Consider the following 25,958-nt stretch of genomic DNA (forward strand, 5'->3'; position numbering starts at 1 on the left):
TTGAAACACTTACCCATATGCATTTTACTTCATTTATTAGCTTGTAATTAAATAAATCAGCAACAGAAATTAAAATCTAAATCACAAAAAGTAATTATCCAGTGTATTTCAAGTGCATTTTCAAATATATAATTCCAATATTCAAGCGTTATTATATAAGCAGAATCCAAATTTCTTTTGAATATATTTAAATAACATTTCAAGTATATTTATGGAATGTTAGAAATAGAACAAGCAATATATATGTAACGAAAAATGTAAACTTGTTATGTTCAGACACTTCAAAAGACAATTAACAAAAGTACCGTGATAAAATCTACCTTTTTAAATGGTATCTTCTTTTTAGCAGAAAATGTCCTTGAAGTATCCAAAATGGCAATTTAACTTCTGTTCACCAAATCACAAAACACCAACATCCACAATTTCAAAGACAATGTGAGATCACAATATTTGATACAAATTAAAAGGTACATTAGGGTTTGTTCAGGTGGCATATCCAAATACCTTTTACTCACAGAAGGTTTACATAAAAATACCGGGTTTTGTTATAATCCGTTGGTACCGTTTTTTAGGCAGAATGGTGACAACCAAATTACGGCCAATTTTCCTTTCCAGATAGCACATTTTCCTATTTTTCTTTTTTTTCTTTTTTCTTTCCTTCTTTTTTTTTTTTTTTTCTTTTTGTTTTTCCCTTACGGGGAACTGCAAAACTGTGACGAAGAGAAACGATGCTTGCTGTTCTCATTTGCTTTTCTTTGTGAAGAGCCTAAGCTATATTCCTTTTTAAAAGAGAGTATCATTTGCATTGTCAAGTGGAAATATATGACTTTTCAAACAGGCATCTTAAACTTCATCGGGAAATTAGCAGATTTATCGGTCAGGCCGGTTTTATAGTTACCCTCTAAAGTTTCTCCAAACTTTTCGGGTTGGTAAGTATTTCCCTAGCCAGTCGCCACGTTTGTTTGGCCGCGTTTTCCAGGGCCGAGTGAGGTTTGCCCTGAAAGAGGTCTAAGTTGGGCAAGAAGTAGTGCGGGCACCTCCTGCACTGGAGGCACGAGATGAGCTGCAGTAAAATCCCGTTGAGCCGGTCCCCCAGGCACGACTCGTCCCAGTCCGATTCGCGGGGATGCTTTTCGCATTCGTAGGAAACCAGAGTCTTCATGTGATAATTATTCAGGGGCTGGCCCGGCAGCTCCAGGTGACGGTCCCGTAAGGTTTTGAGGATGGAGAGGCATTTCTTCCTGCAGCCGCCCATCTGCAGTCTGTTCTCAGCTTCCGCGAACTGCAGCACCCAGGCATCGCTCTCGGCCGAGCTCTGCTTGCCGGCCAGAGAGTGGCACTCCTTGGACAAGAGGTTGAAGCCTTCCGCCTTGACCTCCGCCACCCGGTTGGGTCCCGGCCAGGGGATGTGGGGAAGCGGCCAGTGTGCAGCACTCCGCGGCCAGATCCCCGTGCACTTGAACGCTGGAGTGATCTGCACCACGTACCGATCCCTGATCCTCAGCTTCACTTCGCTGGTGTCCGCCACCATCTTTACCACGTCTCTGTAACTGCACTTATCCACGGCTTGAGCCACCAGAGTCTGGAATCTGGACCGGATTTTGCGAGCGGAGAGGTAGCCAGACGCCGTGATGAACTCCACCCAGAGGGACATGCTCCTCTTGCGCCCGTCGCTTAACTTTAACACAGCGCAGCCCGGCAAGGAGCCGTCGTCCACGAAGTTGAAAACCCCCATTTGGTTCAGATACAGCACGACTTCAAACTCCGTGGGGGAGATGACTTCCAGCCCCTCGTAGCGATTGTCCATCTCGTTCAAGGAACTGATGAAGCGAGGCTCCTGCACCTCCACCTCCTTCAGCACGTCCGACACCACTTTGCAGACTTCTCGGATCGTTTTGGCGATTGCAGCTTTCCTGGCTTGGCATTTCTCATTGTAGTATTTATTCAAATGATACACCAGCTTGGCCTGGGCCGCGATCATGTTGGGGCAGAGATCCGGGTTGTATACCGGAGTCTCGCAATAGGCTGTGGGATCCAATGCGGCTGCTAAGGCTGGAGCCAACTTCAGAGGAGAAACAGGCTGCCGCACTCTGAAATGTAACAAATGTTTTTCAAAATGCGCCGGGGCTGCTGCTCCTCAGATGCTCTCTTCCTGCTTTTTTAGATCAGCCGTCTTGAAGTGTGTGTGGCGGGAGGGGGGGGGAAGGGAGGGGGGAGCGGGCGGGGGACTGGAGGGGGCGATATTTTTCCTTCCCCTTTTTTTAAAGGGTCCGTGAATGAGAGGGAAGCATCGAGAGCAGCACCTTTCCCAGCAGCAAGAAAAAACAAAAGTTGCACTGAGACACAGCGAGGGTTCCAGTAGTCAAAATAATAAAACCTCTTCGTATTTATTTATGTTTTCCCGTAGTAATCACCGTGTGTATGCAGGGCGGTTAATCAGATGGTGGAAAAAAGTGCCGTGTGTGTATGTCAGAAGAAGCTGGCTGTTGGTTTGTATAAGAGCCCAGATGCACTCGTGTGGAAATTATAAAGGCAGGGCCAGGCAGGCGAGCGGCCAATCGCCACTGGGCTCGTCACTGAAGCCTCTTTCAGCTCAAACCCGGCTAATTAATCCCTCTCTAGGAGATAGATATGTATACACAGCCACACGCACACGCACACGCAGGCACATATAGAAAGGTAGAAGGTTACTGGCTAAAAAAGCCGCCCCGTTCCTTTGTACACTCGGAAATCAAGAGAAATCGCTCTCCTTTGGGTGTAACTTGAAGGGTATTGACGTTTCGAGAGGACTTGGCAAAACTGTGCCGCTCCGTACTGAATCCCTGCGTGCCTCCTCATGGCCGGGACGTGGATGCAGGTGTATTAATGGGCATCCATCAACTAGGGAGCTACAGACCGGGCTCGCTCCGGCAGGAGCACAGCCGTAAATTCATTAACCCCCACTCGGCGTCACATCACGCTGTCTGTCCTTTTCCTCCTGATAGTTGTCTGTAACTGCAAGAGAGAAGTAGGTTTGAATTTTTTTTTTCCTCACGTGAACCGGCCAGCGAACAAGGCAGCGGATTCACGGCAAATTTAGTGTTCTTTGGAATAAAATATTGCTCAGAAGCCCACGATTTGTATTGTTTTAAAGGATCTTCTGACAGGCTCTAATCGATTTTGAGGTTTAATGCATTTCGGCATTGTCTGTACCTTGCTTTTTTTATTTGTACCTTATGAAGGAAGAATCAATCGCTAAACATATCTGTCAGGTTTTTTCACGTTCCTTCCAAAAATCAAGTAGCAGATACAGACGGTGAATCTCCTTTGCCAATTCTTAGCGTCGTTTTTATATTCTGTATTGCACTCCGATATGTTGTGAGGAGTGGATGATCGGCTGCTTTTCGAGACGCACTATAAGTACCTATTAATTTCAAACCTGGAGGATTTATCGTACAGCGAGCTGTGCTAGCAAGCTGCGCTTAGTAAATGTGCACACGGGAGGCACGCTAGCGACTGCAAACATGCTGGCTTGCTTGTCTGACAGTTTGGGGTTTCGCCTGTGTGATGTGTAATTAGCAAATTTCGCCTTCGGTACTTTAAGTGTTGGTAATCGAGACCTTTATTTGCGAATAAGCTGGAGTGGTAAGCTCTTCTGCTTCATTTACTGAGCATTTACTGAGCTTCACTTCAAGAGAACCACCCCACACACAAACACACATATATATATGGGAAAAAAAAAAAAAAAACCCCACAAAGCTTTTTGATCGCTTGGAATCTTTAGACTACTGACCGATTACCTTTTCCTAAAGTAACTGTCACGGGCATATCAGTCGCTGAGGAGAAGTCATACCACAAAGAACATTCCACGACGTTTATTCAGCGTACGAATGCGACCAACTTTATTGCACATAGCGGAGAATTTGTGACTGCGCGCTTGGCTCCCTCGGTCTAGCGGTTATAGGGGTGTTCCCGTGCCGCTCCCGAGGAGGAAGCCGACCGGAATTCTTTCCCGCTCATGAGCTGAGCAGGACTGAGGCTGTCGCTGAAAAACTGCAGGTGACAGGTCGTCCCGAAGCAGCTTACCTCCTCTCGGCCGCAGCCCTTGGCCGCCGGGAGAGGGGCGACCACTTTCTGGCTCTTTGGGGCGGAGAGGAGGCAGTTTCCTCCCGGGCTTTCTCCCTCCTCCGCTTAGTTTCCCGGCCGGGCGCCGGACGGGACACGCGTGCCTCCCCCCGGCCGCGGCGGGTCCGGCGGGGCAGCGGCACAGCGCTCAGTCCCGGTCCTGCCGAGCTGCCGCCGCGCCGGGCCCGGGGCCGCCGCCTCCCTCCCTCCTTCCCTCCCTCTCTCCTCCCCGCGGGGCGGTGGCGTGCGCGGCCGCGGGCTCCGGCTGCCCCAGCCTTCCCGGAGCAGGCGCTTCCAGGAGTTGGGGCTGGCTCCGAGGGCACAGGCGGGTGCCTCCCCGCCGCTCCTACCGGCGGCTGCCCCCGGCTGCGCGGGCAACCTGCTCGGCGGCGGGGGCGAAGGTCGCCCCTGGTCCCTTTTCGGTCTTCCCTTTTCTCTTTTCCCTCTTCACCCCTCCGCGGGGGCCGGCGCACGCAGAGCCGGCTCGGCGGCTCCGCCACCGGCCCCGGCGGCGGGCGGGGAGGGGGAGGCACCTCTCCGGCCCGGCACATCCCGCCCCTGCCCCAGGATGGGGCCGGCGCGACCCCGCCCGCCCCTCGGGGCCCGGGGCGATGCCGGTCCCGCCGTGCCCCCAGAGCCGGGCACGGCTGGGCTGAGCACAGGAAGGAAAAGCGGTCAAGTTGGGACCAACTCCGGCGGGCGGGTGCCGGGGACCGGCCGGTGCGAGAAAGGCTCGCGGTAGCCCCGGTCCGGTCCCGGTTTCGCGCCGGCCGCTGGTCCCGGAGCCGTCCGGTTCGACACCGCCGCTTCTTCGGGATGGAAATGTCAAAGATCCCCTATCTGGCAGGGTCACAGACCAGCGCCGGGTAAAACCGAAAGTTACAACAAAAGGTTGTCCCTTCCTCCCTTTCCGCCGAGGGAACAGCCCTTTCCTGCGGTGGGGGCACCCCTCAACTTCCCAGAGATGCAGGAGCCTCAGAGCTGCACGTTAGCGATGGGGATGTTCCGGGCCAGGTTTTGCTTTTTTTTGCCCCCTGGGTTTTGGCTTGGCAATTCCAGTTGCCAAAGGCGAAAGTGGAAAGGTCGTACCTTTACGCTGTCAGAAGTCGTAACATTCATAACGTGGCAAAATTAATTTAAAGAAAAATTACGTCTTAGACGCTAAATCAGAGTTTTCAATGTGTAGTGCTAAGATTAGACTATGATATCAAGTAATGCAGGTTATACGTATCTATTGTATCTAGGTGATTATGAGAAATATTAGATTTAGGCTTGACTGGGTGATGTTTAACTCAGAAGGTCGCTATTAACTCCACTCCATCATTTTGTTAAGGGCACCAAACATTTAATAGTTAAAAAATTTGTATATTTAGGCATCACGGACACCAGTGAAATGTGACTGTTGAAGTGACTCAGTCGTTCAACATGACAAGGAGTCAGTTTGGTTTAGACATCAAAAATTAGCACCTATATGACTAGATATGATATAAAAATATAAGTATTTTTCAAAGCTTTTGGCCATTTACTGCAGTTAATTTTTCTCTGTAGTTATTAATGTGTCCTTGGTAAACTACAAAAGGAATACCTTTTCAGCAAAGAATTTTATTTGCTGGGTTTATTGAGTATTAAGTTGTTTTGGAAAATCATTATTAAAGTCACCTCATTAAAATGATGATTGATCATTTGTCATGATAATGGTACCATATGATATTGGTGACTTTTACCAAATTGCTGTTTTCCAGATATTTCCCCTAATTAGGGGGTACTATAACAGTGTTTGTTGAGCTCTGCTTGTTATTTTAAATGTTTCAAACTACATTGCCTTGTCATGTAGTGCTCATGTTAGCCAAAAAGACAAATGGTGTTGAAAATCTTTGTATTCGCCCACATCTCCAAATTGCAATTTGAGGGGGGAAAAAGAAAAAGTCGCCATACATATAAATTTAACCAATAATTTCTTTTTCATATGGTGAAAAGTGTGAGTTAAAATGCACATGCAGATGCGTATCTACACAAAGGGCTCGCCTGGATATCACTTTATATTTCTTATTATATAGTGATAGTTCTTCCACACACAACTGCTCATGAATTTTAAAGTTTTATTTTTTAATATCTGCCATTTGCACTAGGGAGGTAGGAAGAAAAAAAATGAAGCTGAGTTGATTAAATTATTTATCCCTACTGCTGAAGTGAGTTTGAAGGCTCATTGAATGTATCTGATTTCTTGGCTCCTCTTTCTCCCCTTCCCCCCTCAATTCTTCCTGGTTATTTCATCCATATCATCCTGCCAGCAACAATAAATTCACTTTTTTTTTTTTCAAGTAAGAAAACTGAAGACCGATATTTGTGCTGGGTTTGCTATAAGTGTCATATTTTATAAAATAGTCAGCATCCTTTTTTTTGTGATAGAAGTTGACGGTACTTTCAATTTTCTGTATGCTTATTTTATAGTTTACTTTTTGCCTCCACCTTCAAATTTAGGAACAAATGAAAAGTTTCAATGTAAGTTGCTATAATGTTTACAAAATTGCCATTTTAATAAATTTATGCACTTCATTGCTAAGGCCTGTAGGTCTTATTTAATACACAAGCATTTTTTGGTACACAAGCATTTTTCCTATGTTGAGAGCAATTTTAAGCAATTTTAATTTTTTTCCCCCCAGAAATTATGTCATAGTTCCTTTTACAGTACACAATTAGCATTCATTAGTGTTAAACTTAACGTGTATGTATTTGTTTTCTATTAAAAATTAAAGAAAAATGAGAGGATAGTTTGCATTATTGTTGGACTTGGTCATCCTAGGTCTTATGGATGAGCTGTTAATGCTTTAAATTCCTCTAATCTGCAATCTGTTAAGGAAAAAAACAGTAATTGATTTGTTTTCTCTAAAATGTTATGTCTCAAAAGTAAACATGGAGCTTGCACAACTGTGATTTTGGCTAGAACTGCAGAAACATGTAGGCAGGAAAAAAAATGCATTGAATTACTCATTTGGTTCACTTATCCATCAGCTTCTCCAAATCCAGACATTCCTTGTAGTACAGCATTTTATTTAAGTTCCCCAACATTAGGGGTTTTTTTAAGATCTCTAGCTTGGATATTGTTCTTTTTTTTTTTTTTTTTTTTTTTTTTCTCAACTGCTAGAGGAGCACAGAATCAGTGGGGATTAGCGCCTTTTAATCTACTACATCTGTAGTGGGTCATCCAACACTGCAGAACTCTCATTACTCTCTATTGCTGTATATGATTAAGGAACTGAAAATATTGAACATTGCCCTTGAAAATAAAGCTGTGTACATGGGATGAGCAGCTTCTGGAGACTTCATGTCTAAACTAATCTTTCCCCTTGGTAACTTTAGCCCTGGAATATGAGAGAGCACTAGAGTGTTAGAAAATGTAAGTTGAAATTGAAGTATGGGAGCATTTGAAATGCATCATTATATAGATCATGGCATCACACAATATGCTGTGTGTTAGAAGTAACTCAGCATTTTATTAGCCCAGTCAAAATGGGAGGATGGTATATCTTGAACATACTTATTTTTGTGGCTGGTGCTTTTCTGGTTTCATACTGACTAGCAAACTACAGCATCTCGTCGGTAGCTACTGAAGATACTGAAATTAACAGAAGACATTGCTTAACACCTTTGAACACTGACCAATAGGAAGTTATAAGTAAGCACCATTTTTTCTATACATTTGGTCATATTATGTGTTTATTGCTAATTTTCATGCTGCCAATACTTTAGGCACCTTATGTCACTCCAGCTCAAAATGAAACTTTACCCTCTCTCTTTACAATTACATGAGTATGGTAAATTACCTGTGTAATTCATTTCATCTTGATTTAGCTATGAGAGGACATACCTAACATATTTCAATGCAGACTTCTAGTTTTAGTGTAGTGTATAGCTGTCCAATATTTTCTTTCCAAATAACGGTGAAGGGAGGAGTTGAGTGAGTTGGTCGTAAGTGATTAATACATTTCGTTGAACCTTATGAAGGCCCTGATCCTGCAAATAACTGCCTGTGGACTTCCCTGTGAGCTTAAAAGCACCCGTGACATCATGGGCAGGATCAGGGCCAAAACACTTGGAGGATGAGATACAGTGAGCCCCTAAAATATCTAATGTATCAAATGCATGCATTGGTGAGGAAATATATTTTTGGCTCAAATATCTACACTTCTGTCAAGCAGCACTTCCCTATAATTTCATTGTGCTTTAGCTGTACTGTTAAAATAGCTTCTTGAGAAAGGACATCGCTGTTTTGCCCATATTTTAACAACATGCTCTCACAAAAATCCTCCCCGCCAATACACTCTAAAACACTTTTGAGGAGACTGAAGTTATTCAGAGAAACAAATGAAAAATTATGCTTTCAGAATCTCTATTAAAACGGTATTTTTTCATCTACTTTCACGTATTCAGGACTATCTAAACTCCTTAATGCTGCAGAATCTTTTAGCAGTCTTAAATAGAAGCAACTTAGTCCCTAAGAATACTTATTGTTCCTAAAAACATCCTAACTATAACTGTATAGAAACATGTCAACCAACTTATTATTGAAGGAAGAAGATGTGAGATCTTCTCAGGAAAAGCGTGATACTTAGATCTTTTGGCCTTTAAAATACTTTACCACCACTCTGAACCTTTATTTTTTTACTGGTGGAGCACTGTCATTGTAGAGCGCAATATTTTATCTAGGGGAATTTGAGCTTCTTATTAAGAGCAGCAAATCAGCCCAGTTGCCCCTTACTTGAATTCGAAATTTAACCTGCATCACCTACTGTCCTTTCTCCTTTTCCCTGACAGTTTTTAGGCCAGCTCTAGGACAGAATATAAAGAAGTAGATCCTTTGTGGCAGAGTACTGGTGTCCCTGAAATGAGAAACCCTATAGAAATAGCATGTAGTCTTGTAATTTCATAAATATCCAATCAAATTGTTAAAAGGGAAATATTAGCTTGTGGAAATACCTGTTTATCTGAAAGGAATATTACTCTCAAATTTTCTTGATAGTTGAAATAGATTTTGCCTTTTAGACAGTTACCATTTGTAATATATTAGTGCCATTGAAAAGAAGATAAAAATTTACAATGTATCTGTTAGGGTAGTGACAGTGTTGTCTCTTAAGACTCCTTATACCTTTATGACTTCGCATTTATGAATCTTATTTATTCACTGTTTTAGTTGAGAAAAAAAATTATTTTGTATAACTAGAGGTAACTTTCAGGGGAAGAATTGTGGGGCTTTGCTTTTTTTTTAAGATCAATATTGATTTTAATGAAGTTATGCAGTGTGTACAGGCCTACTAAGAGAGAAGTTACTGTGATCAACATGTTTCTATCTGATTTTCAGTAAATATTTTACCATTTGTATTTCTTGTTTTCTTCTGCAAATTATTTCCAGGAATAATCTGGCTTCAATTTTCGCTTCATTTTTTAAAAAATAACCTTATCAAAAGGAACAATTAATAAGTGCAGAATTCTAACTAGCCCTCTGAAGCACAGACGAGTATATGGCATATGCTAGGCTGTGCCAATAATGCTTACCATTTTCACCTACACTTCAAGACATTGCTTCTTCAAATAGGTAAAAAATGACAGCAAGTATGTTGGACAACAATTTTCTCATTATATTCTGTGAATACATTCATTATGTATTATTAGTCTTTTATTGTAAAGATGAAATAATATAACCATTTATCTTGGAAAGCCCATTATTTATAATCTGTATGTTAGAAAACTGCATGGATCTGCATGGATGTTTTCTTCTGTATGTATATTCAGATTTTTGACATAGGGGATGAGAAGAAACTTTTTAGGCTAAATCTGTGGCTAACCTAATCCACCCTTTGTAGGCAAACTGTATCTCACCATGGTATAAAAAAGTCCTCTCTATCCCCACCCCCCAAAATTCAGTTCTTCATTTGTTTTGTTCACCACGCTGCATTAACACAGTTTTCCCTTGTGTGCATCTGCCAGTGTACAATTTAGCCACGGGCATCTGTAGACCTTGTGGTGATCAGTATTGCAGGCAAAAGCCATATGTGTTTAAATAAAAAAAAAATCTCTTTATTTCATTTGCTGTTTTAACTGGATGGATAACTTCTGTGCCTCAAGACAGAGGAAGAGAAAATACAGAAATAATTAATTGCCTCTATTCTTGAGGCAGTTTCATTTTCCCTCTCCAATATGGAATGCTTGTCAGCTTCTCTGATAAATGACTGCATGTATTTGCATAGATTTTACATTAACACAAAAATTAGTTTTATTTGTGAAAAACTATTTTGCATAATAATGCAAAATCTAGCATTATGGATTATGTTTCCAAACTTGAAAGACTGTGGAGAAATGAGACTTTTTTTCATGTTTGCTTTTTAAAATTTTATTTGTTTTTTGTTAGTTGGTTGTTTTGCTGGTTTTTTTTGTTTGTTTGTTTCATGTCAAGGTATATTAATTTTTGGTTTTGTGTTTTGTTTTTGTAGAAACAACCAAGTCAGGATCTCTTAATGTTTGTTAACCATTTATTCAGTCTTTCAGAGATTGAATTATTGATGGTGGTATGTAAAAAAACATTTTCATAGACTCCTAACTAATTTCTTTTATTAAATAAACACTTAAATATGATTAAATTTGCAAAATTTCATGGAACTGTTTTAAAAAAAAAGCTGCATCCAATTTAGCTATTAAATACACTATGAGAATATCCTTTAAGTTTCTGAAACTGCTATTGAAATAGTGCCCCATTAGGTATTCTTTCAGAGCATTAATGTACTGCATTAGCTTGTATGCCAGTGTAGGACTATTTTTTCCCCTATATCTAATAACCTTTCTGTTTTAAGCAATTAGGCACTCCTAGCTTGGAGTGACAGTACTATACTTCTAGTTAAAAACTGTGGTTTATTCACTATTTGTCATGTCCATAAATAAAATCTACAAATCAATCAGTCTGAAATATCTCTGAAGGAAAATATACTGCCCTAATTTTAGGCCAATTGTAGTTATTTTCAAGTTACATGAATTGGATATTTGCTCATAGAATAAACCTGGTGTCTTGTTGTCTAAAGGCAACTGCTAATTGTGTATCAGCCAGTTCTCTGTGCTGAAAAAAATAGGGATGAATTCACTGCTGTTATTTCATGCTCTATAACAAGAAGAAAATATTGCTTCTTATGAAACACGCTATACTTGATGGCAACTTAAGGCAAAAGAGTGCCTTTGCCACTTCTTAAATCTGGGACACCCTAGGTGCCAGCTGTCACTGCTCAGCTAATGATGACAAATGCCCCTCTCTATGCAGATTGCAGAGCTTGCAGGCTGCTATGAAAGGCAGTCAGATTACCTTTCTTCAGATAGTAACTTAACCTTTTAAACTCAAGTGTCAGAATGAAATTATTAGCTGGGATAGTTTCAATATCTGCTTCTTTAAAAAGGAGAAAAATGAAAAGAAAAGAAGGCAGCGACTTCAAATAATACCATAGCACTCGTATTCACAAATCGTTTTTGCTTCTCTGATCTTTTAAAAATAGGAAATTGCTGCCACTGTGCCTGTGAGCACTCCATGGAGTTTGCTGGCATTGAATGCATGAATGCTGAAGCTGACCTCTCGGTTCCACTACACAGAAATGGGGCCAAGTGGGACAAATTCTGTCCTTGCTTACATCCACAGTGTTACTGATGCTCGGATCTGACAGATCACAGGTTAATGGATGCTATTTGTAGTAGACCTTAATTGGTCTTAGGTATTGTGAATATACTCAGCTCTCTCTGTGGCAGTTCATGTTACCACTCTGAGTCTATGAACTTTGGCTAGATTCCACTCTGTCAAAATAACTGGGTATCTGTTTTTGTGGGTAAGAGTGGTTTCACAGAGCTCAGTGTCACGTGGTTAATATTGCTAATTTAAATATATTCTACAGTCAGAGGTTTGGACTTGCTTCCTAGGTTGTCTAGAAAGTAGAAAACAGATGTGGAGATGCTACATAGTTCTTTAACAGCACCTCAGAAACGTAACAGAGTACTAGCACTGAATATACCACCTGAAAGTGTAGGGTACTCTTTGAGTGTATGGACATGCATCTGTCTGTGTTTTTCTGGGAGTCTATTTCCATGTGCTTATACACTTGAATACAAAAGTAAATAGGCATAGGTACATTCATGTCAGTATGTGTACAATGCACTATCCCACACATGTAGCATCCAAACAATATATATTTCCATGTTTCTATTAAAATGCTGACATATATGAGCATGTTTAACCAGAACATTATCTTTTCCATTGAATCAGTCTGTGCAGTGAATTGCATATGAATATCATTGAGTTTCCCTTTGAGCTAGAGCTTTTTTTTATTACAGTAAACAAGTACTTATACCAGTATTTTTCATGAACACATCTCCCCAGCAGTGGACAATAATAGAAAAGTACAGAAAAGATGGGGAAAGACTTTTAATGAGATGACCTGGAACATTATTCTATATGGATGGAAAGAAGTAAATAGTGATAATAGGAGGAGTGTTCCTGACAAAAAATTATGATTTGCAGAAAGTACGGGAGGAAGAAAAATATGTACAAGTTTACGGAGAAAGTTGAGATCAATGTTGCAATAATTTCAATGTGGTTGACTCTAAAGTAGTCATTAAAGAAAATGAAATCTGACTCATAAACATAATATTAATATTATTTTCTCAAAAAAAATAATAGATCTGAAGAGCTTCAGTCAGCACCAACCTCTTTTGGTATATGATGTGCGAAAGGGAGATAGTGGTTAATATTATATTAGAAATGTTTTATGTTGAAGTTTGGGGACCAGTGTTTATTTTTGCCTAAGTATGTTAAATTTAACATCCTGTCTTGTTTTGTTGCACTGTGTTTCTTTTCTGTAAGTCATTATGTTCAAAGTATTTAAAATTATACATTTTATTATTTTTAGCAAGTGTAGCACAATCTGGGAAATGAAAAAGACAAAGATCTAGTGTTTCATACTCAGCTTTCTCAGCTTGTTGGTTGAATAGGCATCAAATGAAGTCCAATGCCTATACAAAAGAAATGTTCCTTGTTTGGATTTGCCCCATCTGTGTCATCTGGTGGCTTATGCAATAGGAGGTGTTATCACATGAATCCAAATGCACAAGCCAGTTGTTTTATGGACTCTTTCTGTGCTTGGAGGAGTTTATAAGTTGCCCACTCTATTGTGTGTCACTCCCAGATGACACGTGTGCATTCTGCTGAGCATATTTTGGGGGTAATTATAACTAATGAAGCCTGGTACACAGCTTGTTCACAGAGTGATTTATTCTGCTCCTGTCTGATTCCTGAGAGTTCTGTAAAATGGTTATATTGTGCCCTCCACTTTGGACATCTATGGGAGCATGTGGCATTGAGTCCATCAGAGAAAATTTGCTATTCAGTGTACCACAGACTAATTACAAAGATATTGGCTGGCTACATCTGTTTAAAAATATAGAGTCAGATTGAAATTATAAATGGGACCTGTAACTTTAGGGATATTGACTTTTTTTTGGCTCTTGTTTAGTCATTTACTCTTTGCAGACTTGCAGTAACCCACTTAGTTGTACTGCTATTAAATGACTCAGAGTTTCTCTGAACCCTGTAAGTTAAGGTTAGGTTCCCTTCGTACCTTTTAGCAAAGCAGATTTTATTATGCGATCTGAGTTTTGATAGGTGGTGATATTTTGTGGAAAGATTAATTTGAAAGTTGGAAGAAAATACCTTGTAACTTTGCAGGTTTCATAAAGCAACAAGAACAAAAATTCATTACTGAAGCCTGGATGTCAACCTTTATTTAACCTTAGATCTATCGCTCTCACCCTAATTTATCTTGACTTACCAGTGTCTCAGGCAAGTAAATCCACTGATATTAGTGGTACCCATCTACTGTACAAGAAGTATTCATACATTTTTTAGCCAGGATGATTCTAAAGACTTTTTTCCAAGATGCTAACATACCTCTGAAATCACAGAGTAATGGTGTGCACAGAAGCTTCAGGGTTTGTCGCTTCATCTACCAGATTCCCGGCTACCCAAGGAGGCTGGATGTTTTTATAAGTATCTTGGCATCAGTATTCAATGATAACAGTCTTCAATTATATCTGTCTTCAGTTATATCAGCTTCTTCCATCTTAACCCCTAACTTTGTATCCAGATTTGAAAGATTTTTGCTTTTTTCTTCAGTACTTAAAAAAATTTTTTTTTTCTTTCTTTCTTTCTTTCTTTTTCTTTCTTTCTTTCTTTCTTTCTTTCTTTCTTTCTTTCTTTCTTTCTTTCTTTCTTTCTTTCTTTCTTTCTTTCTTTCTTTCTTTCTAAAAGGGAGATGTTAAAAGTTACAATACTGCTTGTAGGAATGGTAGAAGGGATAAATACTTATTTTGGTATACATTTAATAAAAAGCATTTTGTGAGGTGGGAAAACAGCTGATGAGAAAATACAATTCAATCCTTCTACTGGCTGCATAAGTAGAAAAAATAGTGTTACAGAGAATGAATTATTGTTTTAATCTGTTTTTGTGAAAATAATCTGAGATGTCTCAAGACATCATTAGCGGCATTGGGGGTGAGAAGTTCTCTAGTTCTGAGAAACAAATAGTTCAAAATAACATTCCTTACTATCATGTTAGGCAAGAAGATGTGGTCATTGACAGATCTGAAGTTTACTTGTGCCCCAACCTGTCCCTCTAGTGAAGATTATAGTATTGATAGCAGTTTTCAAAATCAATAGGATTTTGAATCACTGGGAAAGAAAAAAAAAGAATTTCCACCTAATTTTAATCTGGATAACCATGAAGATAGAAGTGTCAGAAGCTCTGATGATGATTTCATTTTTTTTTCCCAAATTTGTGTGGGTTGCAGTGTTATGTACCTGAGATAATAACCATCAGAAGGTAAAAGTGCTGTTTGCAGTTGATGAATGTGACTGTACCTGTATATAATATGTGTGTAGAAACTGGCTGGTTTGCTGAGAACAATTGTATCATAAAGTAGAAGTTATGCTCCACTTGTTTTGAATCAGCAGAATTTGGTTTTGGTCTTTATACTTTGTTCTAAACTTCCTCCATGTACAAAAGTTCTGAGGAGAATTTTTACATGATGATTTATAGTGATATAAAATCTGACCTGGGTTTGGCTTCTCCGATGATACAATTGTAATAGGTTTTGATTTTTGGGATGAAGCACATAATATCTGATTACCATGCCAGATATTACAAGTGGCCAGCTGAATTGTCATCACATACTTATAATTTAAATCCTTAGACAGAATACATGTCACAGGTGAAAACAAGGATTTTGCATGGTTTGTAAGGCTTTTAAAAGGTTTTTTTTGTATTCTTTGTTAAAGAATTGTGACAAAGTACAGTGACTGGTGTATTAGAAAAATCATACCTAAAAACGAGCCGTTGTTTTCCTTGGAGAGAGATTGTCACAAATTTAAAGACTAGTTAATTGGAATTATAGGTTTGTGCTATTCAAATATTGCTGTTTTAAGGCATGGTGTTGGCTGCTAAGTAATCTACTCACGTTTAGTCAGAGTACACCTGTTCTGTATAATTTTAAACATTTAATAAAATATTTAAGACTAATGGTTCAAATCAAGCTCTAGCTAAAATGATGACACTAGTTACATCAGATGTAGTTGGGTCAATGAAGCTTACATGTCAGTCATTCTTTTGCACTGATCAAACTTTCAATGGAGGAACTCATGTCATAGTTGGCCTCTGGAAGAGTTTGTTTCAGAGCAGAATGTGGCCTTCCAAAAACTGGGAATTGCAACTGTAGTTTCATTCTATTTTGCTTTCTTCTGTAAGCAGCATTCATTTTATTTCCATTTTTTTTCTGCTAATTTACATTAATTTTATGACAGAAATTACTACTTAAGTCACATTGATGGTAGATACTTTATGCTATGCCATACTATGGCTAGTGATTATGATATGCTTATAAGGTATGGGTGGATGAAAACAGTTTTTCACAGGAACATTTAGGAAATAGTATTAAAGTAGTACTCATTTGTACCTGCAGTGATGACTGGCAGAAATTGGAAACAAGAAGCTGAGGTGCTTTTTTGGGCTTTAAATTCTTATCTTGTTAATCTCACCAGTGTTAGCAGACTGTTTTTTTTCCCTTGTAAGCCATTACCTTCCACTTTCCCTGGTAGTCTCCCAGATTTCTGGGACCTGGCTGCCTAGTTGAACTGTCTGTTTTCTAGAAATTCTGAAAAACTGCTGAGAAAAGAATGTTTTCCATATTCCATATGTGCTGATCAGTCACATGGTAGACATGTTGGACTGCTTGTAAAGCAAATGCTGGCCTGTTTGAGTTTACTAAATGCATAAGGAATTTAAACTCCAACCTCCCACTGACCCTGTGGTACTGTATGTGTTGTTCAGTCAAAATTACAGTGATTTCATTAAACCCTCAATTTTTATACTCTAGTATAAAAATACTCTAGTGAATTTTATACTCTAGTGAAGTTTCTGTGGAATAGAAGAAATAAATCACAAGAAGAAGACAATTAAAAAAAAACAAAACTGTGCTTTGTTTAGGAAAAAAAGTGACTGAATGAGCTGAAGATCAGGGTAAAGAGATCAAAGAGAATGAATTTGAAATGGAAGACATGAAAACTTTTCAGGCAAAATTAATTTTAAAAAGTTTAGTAAAATTTGTTTTGTTGAAGGGACTGGACTAAAAAAACAATATAAAACTCCAAAGGGAGGGAATGAGGACAGAGGACAAATAAGGAAGGAAGAAGTAATTCTTTGCTTAAAGAAGTTTGAAATAAAGAAGAAACTTCGCATAAAGATAAATACCTTGCTAACCAGAAATCCCAACTTTAAAGAGTATCTACCAGTATGGCTAATCACAGTTGGCTCATGTGATAACTCTGAGGTGAATATGCTGTAAAATGTCAACATTCTCCAGAATTACTCTTGGCTGTGCTTGAACTGAGCCAGCCTCAATGTAGTTGCTGCTTTTGTGAGCAGAAGTCATTGTTTTGTGAAAGCAAATAAGGTAGTTTTCCAAAAGCTGCTCTCTGGAGCTTCAGACAGTGACAGCAGTCTCTTCATCATCCTTCACTGACCTAAAGGTTAACCTGTCCAGAGGCTTGTGAAGTCCATACCATAAAGAAAAGCTTTTTTTTTGTGTGTGGGTGGGAAATTGGGAAAAGGGGGACAAGAGAGAATCCAAAAGTTTTGAGGGAACACAGGTAATGAAGTTCATGGCAAACCTTTAGAAGTGTAGGTAATTATACTGACACCTTGGCTGTATTTCTTTACCTTCTAAATCTGTGAGAAGGACTGTACAAGACCATTCTATATGCACAAACTGCTGAACTTGCTTCTTTTGCATGGTACTGTATCTTCTTAAATAAATTTTACTAAACATGAAAGTTGTGAGGGCTGCATTCACAGGCCTGTGTTATTTGTTACTGGTCTTGTTTAATATTTATAGAGTGACACACATTTCTATGTTGCCTTAGAGAAATAAAAAATATGTTTTTCTGGCCTTATTTTACTGTCTAATTTTGGGAAATGCAAGAAATTGTGAAAGTAAGTAGAAAGGAGACAATGGGAAAGGTAAAAAGATTCTAATAAATTAGAAATGGCTACTTAATCATGTAGGAGGCTGGTAGATCTGCTTTTTTTATAGTCAGTATAAAATGGCATTTCTAAACAGACAGTGAAGAAGTTCTGTTTGGGGGTTAGGACTGGGAGAAACACCAGTTGAAAGACAAAGGCAGAAGGTGTGAGAATTAGATTTGCATTTGATGCTTTTTTCTGAGGCTGCTGAGAATTCAATCAGAGATGTTTGAACAAGATGCAGTGGCTAGTACAGGAAGGAATATTTCACTTTCCCAGTTCCCAGTTGGATGCCTTGATGACCAAAGGGTAGGCAAGCTGCGAAGTAACTGAATCAAACATGAATGGTGTCAAGTTTTCCCAGGAATGTCCTGTCCAGTGCATGGACACAATACATTCAGCTGCAAAATTTACATGTATATAAGAACATAGGCTAAATCTCCAGCCCAAGAAAACCCAATAAAAATTGTTGGCAATCAAGGGCAAGAAGATGATGGCAATGGTGTAACATGATAATGTTATTTTTTTAGACATGCAATAATGCATCATGTCACCCTGTTGCAATAGCAAGCCTGTATTGGTACTTTCTCATTCCTTTTGACTCACACAGTGCTACTGTGGGTCTTCAGCTTTGAAAGGTGGAACACTAATGTATCTGAGTCTTCCTTTTCTTCTTTTCTAGACTCATTCATAAAAATTGCCATTTCAGCCAAATATTACTCTTCTAGTGTGGTGTTTCATTGATACTTGATGGTATAGCAGAAAGTTTGCTGATATTTTTTGAAGTGTTCAGTGAAAGATTGATTCATCATTTTAGTCCTACAGACTGCAAAACTGTTCAGAGGTCTTCATAAATGCTAGTCTGATAGTCTACCTAGAATACCTCAATGCAGAAGCATAGAATCATTTATTTATACTTCGTGTTTAAAGGAAGTGTCTTAAGTATGAATTTTCTCCCTTCAACAGCAAGAGGTATAAGCTTTGAGTAGAAGGTCTAAATATCTAATTGCAATAATCAGACATAAGTCCTCACAAAGACTGAAGTATAAAATTTCTGTATGAAAACAGTATTCTATATACAACTGGAATTTAAAGGGGATGAAATTGTGGCATAAAAGCTGACTGATTTTGCGATTTTTATGTGACCTTAATAATAAAAGCTGACTATTTTATAGTTTTTGTGTGACCTTAAGTGAAATAATACTTTGTATTCAGGAAGTGGTCACTTCTGCACAAGTACAATTTGTTGTTTCAGGTTTCCTGCTTAGCTGTCTCATAATAAAAGTATGCAAACTGCTGGGTGGTTTTGGTTTTTTTTCTTTTTGTTTGTGTGTTTTTGGGGTTTTTTTGGTGTTTTTTGTTTGGTTTGGTTTTCTTTACTATATGAATGAAGCAAGTAAGATGCAGTGGCTGTAATTCCAGTTATTAAACCTCTTCCTTTATTAAGGGTAATCATTAAGTGGTTGTTAATCTGGCGAAAAGGACACACGTACAAAAATGGTTTTGTGATAAGAAAGCAGCTTTGTCTCAAATAAGGGACACTGGATGTAGTGCTCTGCACAGTACTTCTCCCAGAAGCTCATAGGATCTGTTTACCTGGTTGAAATTCAAATTGTTTTATTATGGTGTCAATTCTTTGGTTTTGGCAGCACTTCTAAAGTGTCTATACACAAAAGGACTACCACAGTGAATGAATGCTAGTGTTGACACCACCTAACAAGCAGGGATTATGTGTTTACAGAAGAAGTAATATGATAGGTCAAGTATAAGAGGCACTTCTCAAGAGCACTTCACCACATAATGAGTGACTGACTAGAAAGTGCGGAGCTGCCACTCTTTGGCTTCGTTTCGGTGTTGATGCCTGCCTCTCTCCTCCAAAGCCCTCTTGATCATGTTCAGCTGCTCTGTTCTCATGTGGTGAATAATAGTAGAGTAAAGCTGCTTTTCTGTCTCATTTTTCTTGCTAATTTACACATTCAAGCCATTTTTTGTTTGCTATCCTTATTTGCTATTCCCTTTTGTCAAGGCACTGTTCTCTTTTTTGCCTCAGGCCTAGGAACTAATTTGAGCTTCTATAATTACTTCATGTTTTACACCTGTCTGCATATCATGCACCCCTTGTCTCCGTGCTTAAGCTGTATATTTCCTTGGAAGGAGGGAAAAAAAAAAGCAAGGCTAGTTTTCATACACAAGGAATCCCCAAGTTTCTCCTCTCAGTCTTCCTACAGGAGAAACACAATTAAACTGTTGAGATGTTCTCAGCAATGCAGCTGACCTTTTGGGTTCATGAAGGACAAATGAATGCTGTCTGTTCAGACAGTTTGTGTTAAGACATTGTTGAGCAAAGAGCCCTGAGCTTTGTTCCTCTTGAATGAAGCAATGGTTGTAGTCATTTTAAAATCATTAAGAGCCTGAATGCACGGTATCATTCTACAGTGTTTGCTCTACAGCTGCTCTTCTGCTTTAATAGCAGCTTATTAAATTTGGGTCAAGCACACTCTGAAGAGTATCACAATGAAGAAACTGTTCAAAAAGTTACCTGTTTAAAAAAAAGGCAATTGATTAGATTTTTAACTTAAGTGACAGCTGCAATTCATTGCCTGTTCTTTGTGGTGTCCTGCAGCCAGAGTGGAAGCCTTTTGTAATTTGGTCTTCATTTTGTAAAAGCTTTCTTGAATAATCCAGGGTTGCTTTCCACTCTGAGACCGCCTCAATCCAATTAGGAGTTTAACAAGGGTCAAATTAAGGAGACTTTACACTTCATGTTTGCATCATTAGCCATAAGACTGTTTTGTGTGTGCACGACTGTGTGTCGAGGGAGGAGGGGAGGCTGCAAGATGGGGCAGACACAAAGCTGTCATCCACCATGTGGTGCATCCCGCCGCTGAATGAAGGCACAGCAGGCTAGGAACAACATTTCCAGTTGTCTTTTGGGGCTGTCGTCATGTGGATTTCAGCTGGTGCATAGCTGTTTGGGGTTACAGGTGCTAGCTAGAGCCGAGCAAGAAGAGCGCATTCTGCGTCTCGTCTTTTCTCTCCTGGTAGTCTATTGTTATCGGACAAATGGCTGGGAAGAGATGAAGTTAGAAATCTCTTGAGCATTCATTATTTTTGATGAGATGACAACTACCCCAGTTCCTTGTTCTCACTATTCGTGCTGTTTCCTGTTATTTTTCGAATGGTTTTTTTTTTTTTTTTTTTTTTGCGTGTTAAGTGTATGATACAGTGTGAACTTTTTTTTTATATCAGTAGTTAGCAGGCTTTCAATAATAAGATGTGTGCATACAGGACTACAAACGTTCTATTGCGTTTTCTACAAAACAACTAATCTAAAAATGGTGCCGTTTTGCTTATGCAATTTTTAACTACGATTACGTTTTCCTAATGAATTATTTATAAAAATTGTCAAAAATTAAAGAGAAAGCCATAAGACATGGCTTTTCTATACAAGATTGTTCTTAATGACAAGAAAAATTCTCCTGCTAATCAGTGTTTAGACGTGTGGGATATTGCTGGAGAACTGTTGCTGTGTCTCTTTAGCGAATGCTTTGTGCTGCTACATACAAAGTAACGATTTATCTAAAAATAACACTTTCATTGTTCCTCCCCCCCTAAACCCATTAATAGGTACTTTAGTATCATGCGAGTTTTCATAGTTTAATCCCTTTTCAAAAGCTTTTCAGAATAAAAGCTCTAAATGGTCCTCAGTATTAATTTGATGTGACTTCTGTACAATATGGTTTGAAACTCTCAGAAGCACATTTTTACAGCTTACCCCTTTTCACTAGATCAGTGTGTGGAAAATACCAGCTAAATGTTTCATGGAGTCTGTGCTGTAAGCCTTTTTTGTTGTCTTGCAGATGCTATAGCCTTCTAGTGATTTTTATTAGCACCATCGTTATTAGATAATACTTAAGCCAGATCAAAAACTCTACATAAAATATAGCCCATTGAATTTAATTTTTAGGAAATGCCCCTCAAAAGATAATTAAAAAAAAAAATGTTGACCTGTCTCTTGAATCACATTTCAGAATTTACCTTCAACAGTAATCTGTGCAGAAAAAATGGTGATTGTATTTAATGTGATCTGATTTTATAGTAAATCGTATCTTTGCTTACATTTAGGCAGGAATAGCTGGCTGTAGGGTTTCAGACACCCATAAATAATTATATTTTTAAAATGCTCTGCTCTCAGTGAAATATTAATGTGATGTGTCTGATGAAAGTAACAAGAAATAATTTAAAACTTGTTCTGTCAATCTCTATCAAAATGGGAAACTATTTCCAGTTTGGATTGCAGTAGGCACAATGATTGATGAAATAAAATTCTTGACTATAAATTCTTTTTTGGTAATGTATGCCTCCTGAGGTGATTTTGTTTCCCCAAAACCACTGCATAATTTTGGAATAAGAGGTTTCAAGTAGTAACAAATAGGGTGTGGGCATGTATTTTGCTTAGCTTTGTTTTTTTTTTTACCTTTACCACTCCATCTTTTAAGGCTTTTGCATAAATTAATAAAATTAATTAAATGAATGTGAATTGTATGATAAAAGCTTGTTTGGAGATATTTGGGCTGTTCTGAGCTGTAGATAGCCAAGAAGATTAGGATGATATGAGATTCCCAATGCCGCAGATTTTGGTGCTTTATTACTTGATTTCTTTAGGTCAAGGAGCTCCCAGGCACTTGAGTATAGAAACATTTATTCCAAGTACTGTTTGCCATGCCTGGGTAAAAAAGGGTGTCAAAAGATAATTTAATATTAAATAAAGCTTCTGTCACTGATTTATAATATGTTGTCTTCCTGACTGACCATTAGGTGTATGCGTTCAGTACATACCAGTTTCTTGTTTTCTTAACCTGGTTGTCTTCAGAATGGTATTTAATTTTATAATTTCCGCATCCTGCCTGAAAAATTCTGCTCTTTACAAAATTTTAACAAACTCAAATGAAGGATTGTAGTAGTTATGAAATAAGTACATTAATATGACACCTATTTTGTAGGTTTGTTTATAGGATATTTTGTGCTTGACAGGCTAAAAAGTCCTTTATTCATTCTTCAAAATGAAACTAGTGAACACCTTCATCTCTGCTGAGTAAAACTCTTATTTGGCTTCCTGATATATCTTTCTATTATAGTTTTTCTTTTATGCTTTGGAGCATAAGTGGTCTGCAGGGAAAAGGAAAAGATTTCAAAGCTACAATGACAGAACTCACAGGTTGAAGGAAAAGTGGGTTTATGATTGGTGAACGTTACAGCCGTTAGTTCCTATTTATCTTCCGGAAAACACAATAGAAAAAAATATTTCATTACTTCAGTAACACTTCAGTACACATGTACATATGAACACTTGTATGTAAAGAAGGTACAACCTTTGAGCTCTTGGAAAGTTAGCAGAGAAGGTCTTAATATCACAAATCTTCCACCCTCTCCACCTGGATTTATATAGCTGTAAGAGAAAAGACAACAGCATGATTTATGCATCCATGTAAGTTTCCAGGAGATCACCCAGTCACCATTTCATGCCAGTGTCACAGAGATCTGAAGATGTGAATGGTAATCAGGCTGTTCAAGCAAAGCCTAAAAGTATCTGTCAAGTCGGAATTTTAGATAAACAGGTTTAGAACTCACATAAAGTCAAGAAGTAAATATTTCTTTCTTTGCAGTAAGTCTGTATTCCATAAATTCAAAAAAGCTATGAAGCTTTAAGGGCTGCTAATCTAAACTTTGAGATTTCCTGTATTGATGTGTACATTGTAACTGCTATTTAGTGTTACACGAATGTTTTCCTCATTTTAAAAATTACATTTTTGACTGTTTCTCTTGTGGTGCAAAACATAATGTCTATCATATATATCTATCTATATTGAAATATGAAGTTATTTTTCTTGTAACAAACTCATCAAATACTTTGTTTGTTTTGTTTTTCCTTCTTATTTCTAATGTACAAAAAGAAACCTAGTTTTACTGTAAAAGTAACTTCTTTATAAAACTGATTAGATAGTTATCCAGAGCAGTGTTAGAAGCCAGCTTTATTCCTTTTAGAACGCCTATCTACACTTTTTGTGTATAATGAATTTAGTTCTATTGAAAGATGCTGGATTGACAGCCCTGAAAACCGAAGTCCTTTATTTATGCATGAGCAGCAACAGCTCTGCCTTTCCCACACTGCCCTCCTGATATGCTTCACCCATGACCTGAAGGATCCCCCTTAAGGGTGACAGCTTAGTAGCCTTCTTACCCATTCACTCTCCAGTCCTCTGCTGAGAGTGCCAACAAGAATGCCAGGGTGTGGTGCCTTTTGGTTGTGAACATTTCATAATTTCCTTTCAGGTTGCAGAGGACATCTCATTTTCCATAGATTATTGAAGAGCAGTCTGAGGGTGATAATTCTCAGGCTCTTTGGGGTGATGGCGAAGTAGAGGTCTTTCTTAAGATAATTAAAGGCAAGACCAGGATTTGGTTCAACTATTGTATGTAGTCCAGTAAATTAGAGTTAAGGTCTCTAGTCCATTACCAATTTCCTGATTGAGCTAGTCCTCCAGGACTTTTACGGCACTACTAATGTTTTTCAGACTCTCTTTTTACTCACTGAAAAGAAAGAATGCTTTCTACAAGCACAGGTCACAAATAGCTCAATTTTCTTCTGCCTTACAAATGCAAAGCATAACTAATTTGATAGTGGACTGTACGAAGTTTAATTTGACTCAAAGGCCTTGTGGTTTAAATGAGTATGTTTCTGATCTCATTTATGGTAAACTAATTTCAAATGCCATTTGAGTGACGCTAGGTACACATGTGGGCCAAAGCACAGGATTTGGTTCCTTGTGTATTTCATGTACTGGATCTAGGTCATTAGTCCCTTCTGAGACATAGGATACAAATGTATATGTAGAATTATAATGATAAGACAGTCTAGTGCTAGCATAAACTCTTAACTTTATTCCAGTAATAAACGTATTTCTGATGTTTTGCATCAGCGATATATTTATGTTGGAAATATGTGCATCTCCGATGCAATTCAGTTGCCCACTTTTGCATGTAGTTTGAGAAAAATGTACAAGGAGTTTGGTTTTATATTGCTAGTTATTCCAGAAAGTAACACACACATGTGTTTTAATAACAGAAAGAGCATTAGAAAAAGAAGGAAAAGAGTAACTGTTAACCTCTGCTAAATGTTCATATTTTCAGTATTTAGTGGAGTATTGCAATATTCCAAACTCTAAATAAGAATACAAGAGTCTGTGCACATGAAGAGCTCCACATGTGAATTTATTTCAGAATCCTTAATGGATAATTTAAATGTTTGCATAAGATAATTCAGTTAGATATATACATTAAAGTCATTAAGTGAAAACCATGGTTTTGTATTTCAGAGAATAGGAACCTACATTGTACACACAGAGATACATGCAAGGCTCATCATATTGCTAAAGGTTATCCATGGTTCTTGGGGTGGGGGAAAGCTTCAATTTAAGCCTGATTAATTCATATTGTCAAAACTATTGCGTTCTTAACAACCTCTTTTAAAACAAGACAACTTAAAATAAAATTATTTTAAAATAGTTTAATTTGAGTTTGGAAAGTACTTTTCATTCATTTAAAATAATTTAAAACAACAACCAATCTCTTTATGAAAAAGTTATTCAGCTAGAGAAAAAGTGGATTAAAAAAACAGTCTCAAAGTAATTATCTCAAGGGTTGTAAGCTCCTGAAAAACACATTTCATTTGAGAGCATCACTTCATAAAGTTGTTTATAATACTGAATTATTTGTTAAAAAATGTATAATGGTAAAACAGTAATGAAATCATATGGTAGTATTATAGTGATCATAAGTTTTTTTTCTCTCCCTGTGCTCATTGATAAAAAACTGGGGAGATATATAGGAAAAAAATATTCTCCTCAATTTCTGCACTCTGCATTGCAGGAAGGCAATAAATGAGAAAAAAAGTAGATTTTAATTTTATATCAAAGAAACCCTTGAGGTGGAAAGTTAGGGAAAGCTGCATTGGTTTGTAGCACACAAAATGTCGCTTGAATTTTGCTGCTCAGTAGTTTGATATACTCATTTGCTGATGCGAAATGACGAGGGCTTAGAAAGCAGGGTTTTGTTTTTTAGCTGTCTGCAGACCTAGTGGGGCCTTACAGAACCCAGTCAGCAGGTCATTAACTCTGGAGAAAACAGCTTGCATTAATATGCTCTAATCCGGTATAATTAGTCAAATTACTGCACGCCGACCGACTTGTCATGTGTTGT

The 25,958-nt window shown here is 38.4% G+C and overlaps 2 protein-coding genes across 15 annotated transcripts in view; one reads left to right on the forward strand and one right to left on the reverse strand.

Moving 5' to 3' along the window:
* The window catches only part of NBEA (neurobeachin), a 471,232-nt gene that overhangs the window by 320,746 nt on the left and 124,528 nt on the right, over positions 1-25,958 (forward strand). The gene's annotated exons all lie outside the window — the stretch shown is intronic.
* MAB21L1 (mab-21 like 1) lies at positions 19-3,066 on the reverse strand. The gene has a single exon (XM_033085617.2). It carries the CDS (start codon positions 1,979-1,981, stop codon positions 902-904), a length of 1,080 nt encoding a protein of 359 aa, XP_032941508.1. The 5' UTR covers positions 1,982-3,066; the 3' UTR covers positions 19-901.

The sequence above is a fragment of the Catharus ustulatus genome, chromosome 2, assembly GCF_009819885.2.
Source record: "Catharus ustulatus isolate bCatUst1 chromosome 2, bCatUst1.pri.v2, whole genome shotgun sequence".
NCBI lineage: Eukaryota > Metazoa > Chordata > Aves > Passeriformes > Turdidae > Catharus > Catharus ustulatus.